The sequence below is a fragment of the Rhagoletis zephyria genome, unplaced genomic scaffold (genome assembly GCF_001687245.7).
Source record: "Rhagoletis zephyria isolate East Lansing unplaced genomic scaffold, Rhagoletis_zephyria_1.1 Rzeph_scaffold_23438, whole genome shotgun sequence".
Classification (NCBI taxonomy): domain Eukaryota; kingdom Metazoa; phylum Arthropoda; class Insecta; order Diptera; family Tephritidae; genus Rhagoletis; species Rhagoletis zephyria.
Genome location: NW_016180496.1, coordinates 5,726 through 6,735, shown reverse-complemented (window position 1 = coordinate 6,735; position 1,010 = coordinate 5,726). Strand labels below are relative to the sequence as shown.

The 1,010-nt window shown below is 44.6% G+C and overlaps 1 protein-coding gene across 1 annotated transcript; it reads left to right on the top strand.

The window, feature by feature from the left end:
* Positions 1–4: 4 nt before the first annotated feature.
* Positions 5–664, top strand: LOC108381696 (translation initiation factor IF-2-like; the record flags this gene model as incomplete). The annotated part of the gene is made up of 1 exon (XM_017638106.1): positions 5–664. A coding segment is annotated over one exon (660 nt), but the record flags the coding sequence as incomplete, so codon positions are not given.
* Between the last annotated feature and the right edge of the window lie 346 nt (positions 665–1,010).

Here is a 1,010-nt window from a genome sequence, read left to right as displayed (position 1 = left end):
TTGTTTGATCGCTGTTGCAGCCGCTGGATACGACTACTCACCCAATACTCAAGCACAACATGGCGGCGCTCAACTCTCCGAACCTATTCAGCCCGTCAACGAGTACAACAAAGAATTCTATACCTATTCAGCTCCTGAATCTGAATTCGATGATGCTGGCGCCAATGGTGAAATTGCCAATGCAGTAAAGAAGAACTTGCGCGTTGTCTTCATCAAGGGACCAGAAAACAACGGACTCGAGAATGCTGCTTTGCAGCTAGCTAGGGCTGCTGGTGATGAACGTACCGCCATCTATGTACTCAGCAAGCAAGCTGACATCGGTGATTTGGCCAACCGATTGAATTCAGTGCAGAGTAGCGCAAGCAAACCTGAAGTGCACTTCGTCAAGTACAGGACCCAAGCTGACGCTGAGAATGCCCAACGTGCTATCCAATCACAATATGATTCGTTGCCAGGTGGTTCAAGCAACCATAATGCTGCATCTGCGCCCGTATTGAACTTTGCCAGCCAACCATCTCCTGCTCCTGCCCCTGCTCCAGCTCCTGTTGCTGCTGCTCCTGCGCCAGCTCCTGTTGCTCTGGCTGCTGCTGCTCCCGCGGCGCCCGCCAACACTTACGTTCCACCACAACCACAAGCATATTTGCCACCTGGCAGAAGGTTTTAAGCCACACGCGTGATATTCGGGGTGATGTCGTGATTAACTGTTGACTAGTTTTAAAGTGATTCTCTTTTGTTGAATGTTTTATTTTTCTTTCATCGATTGAATAAAGCAAAAAATTTAATACATACAATTGTACAAAAAATAATAATTATTAGCCCGGTCAAGTTAGATTTTCGATGTTGCAATAATTCGCAACAAGTTGAAAATTGGTACGGATGTTGCGAACAATATTATAAATGAAATGTAAAAGTACTCATCGATGCCACATCTGCAAAATAATTTGATCAAGGTCAAAGGTCACATAAATTGTTTAACTAAATAATGTTGTGTGAACTATTGTACCAGTGAA